General features: G+C 36.3%; 1 protein-coding gene and 1 long non-coding RNA gene across 7 annotated transcripts in view; one reads left to right on the forward strand and one right to left on the reverse strand.

Moving 5' to 3' along the window:
- Nucleotides 1-1,831, reverse strand: part of LOC106879174 (protein arginine methyltransferase NDUFAF7, mitochondrial) — a 39,207-nt gene that overhangs the window by 8,989 nt on the left and 28,387 nt on the right. For all 6 annotated transcript variants that reach the window (XM_052968573.1, XM_014928620.2, XM_014928619.2 and 3 more), the window contains one exon: nucleotides 911-1,027. In XM_052968573.1, coding sequence (XP_052824533.1) covers nucleotides 911-1,027 — 117 coding nt within the window. The remainder of the gene's footprint in view (nucleotides 1-910; nucleotides 1,028-1,831) is intronic.
- Nucleotides 1-1,831, forward strand: part of LOC128248090 (uncharacterized) — a 13,863-nt gene that overhangs the window by 7,664 nt on the left and 4,368 nt on the right. The window lies entirely within an intron of this gene.

The raw sequence follows: 1,831 nt of genomic DNA on the forward strand, positions 1-1,831 counted from the left end.
TATGTGTGTGTGTGTGTGTGTGTGTGTGTGTGTGTGTGTGTGTCTGTGCATGTTTGTCTGTGTCTGTGTGTGTTTATATTGGTTGCTAAGTGTCAATGAAGATTGTAAACATAATTGAAATATTGGGTGTTAAAATCATCTGAGTAACAAATACTTCCTTATCACATCAGAAATATTGTGAACTAGCGACCAGCATGTGGGAAACCTGTAACCAACAATGGTATCGTTCACAAACTGTGGTATACAATAAATAAATAGCTTTTGTTCCTAAAATAAAGCCTGATATTTTTATCTCTGATGTTTCTGAAATAAAATTAAACATTTTTTGTATTCGTTGGTTCCAAATCAAATAAAATCTATTTTAAGCCTTACAGAAAATGTTTGTGTGGCAGCGTGGCAAGAAGTTTGATTCCCCAATCACATGGTTCCAGGTTCAGTCCCACTGCATGGGGTACCTTGGGCAAGTGACTTTTACTATCACCTCAGACTGACTGTGAGTGGATTTGGTAGAAAGAAACATAAAGAAGACCATTGTGTGTGTGTGTGTGTGTGGGCATGAGTGTGTGTGTGTATGTGGGCATACACGTCGTCATGACCCCCCACCACCACCACTGCTCTTAACAACTGGTGTTGCTGAAATAGTTTCCGTAACTTAGCAGCTCAGCAAAAGAGATCGACAGAATAAGTACCAGGCTTAAAAATGAAAAAAGAAGTACTGAAATTGATTCACATGACTAGACATTCTTCAAGGTGTTGCCCCAGAATGGCCACAGTCTAATGACTGAAATAAGTAAAAGACAAAAGATAAAAGATGTCATCTTTGTCAGAAATTCAAACATCAGAGATTAAAAATAGAAAATATTACAAAACTGGATTTAGAATGACAAATGAAATAAAAAAATATACTTACTTGGAAGCAAACCGAAGCAGGAGTAGGAGATTTTGAGACTGTGAATTTAAAATCATTTGGAGAAGATAAATCTAAATTTAAATCAACAAGAACCTCTCGCCATCCACGTTCTGTTTTCTGAAATGGAATAAATAGATATTCTAAATAATATTGGTTTTACAGTTTGGCACAAGGTTAACAACTTTGGGGTAGAGGTTAAGTCAATTAGAGTGACCCCAGTGCTCAACTGGTACTTATTCTATTGGCCCCCAAAAAGATAAAAGATAATGTCAACCTTGGTGGAATTTGAACTCAGAATGTAAAGACAGAGAAAATGTCACTAAGCATTTTCCCCAGCATGCTTATGATTTTGCCAGCTCACTGCCCTAATATTCTGACTAATATTGAATTCTATTGCTTATGTATACAACTTGTTGGTTCAAAAATATCTTTTTATTTTTCTTTTAAAAGTATTAGAACTGCAGAAGTGTACCTGCCAGGCAAGTGATTTGATCTGAGATCATGTGTTGAAACTGGAAGAATTACAACATGGAAGACACATATTAGCCTTGCAAAAACATGCAAAAATGGTTAACTTCACTCAAACATTTCTTATTTAGTGTCAAAAAAAAAACGAAAAATGTTGCACAAATACAATAAAAATAATAAATCAGGACATAACAACGGATGTCTTTCGACTAAGGACAAATTAAATTTGGCTGGCGTGTATGGAAATAATGCCTTACAGCAGGAATACAAGATTTCACAGGGAGGAATAACGATTTTGCATGCACAATGGCCGGCCAAGAAAGAAAGATCATGCTTGGCCGAACACCGGTCATGTGGGAAGAGAAGAGAGAAAGGTAGAAGCAGAGGGACAAAAGAATTAGGGAGGGGCAAGAAAAACGACAGGGACAGAGTGAAGTATATATATATATATAT

Source organism: Octopus bimaculoides, chromosome 6, assembly GCF_001194135.2.
Source record: "Octopus bimaculoides isolate UCB-OBI-ISO-001 chromosome 6, ASM119413v2, whole genome shotgun sequence".
Classification (NCBI taxonomy): Eukaryota; Metazoa; Mollusca; class Cephalopoda; order Octopoda; family Octopodidae; genus Octopus; species Octopus bimaculoides.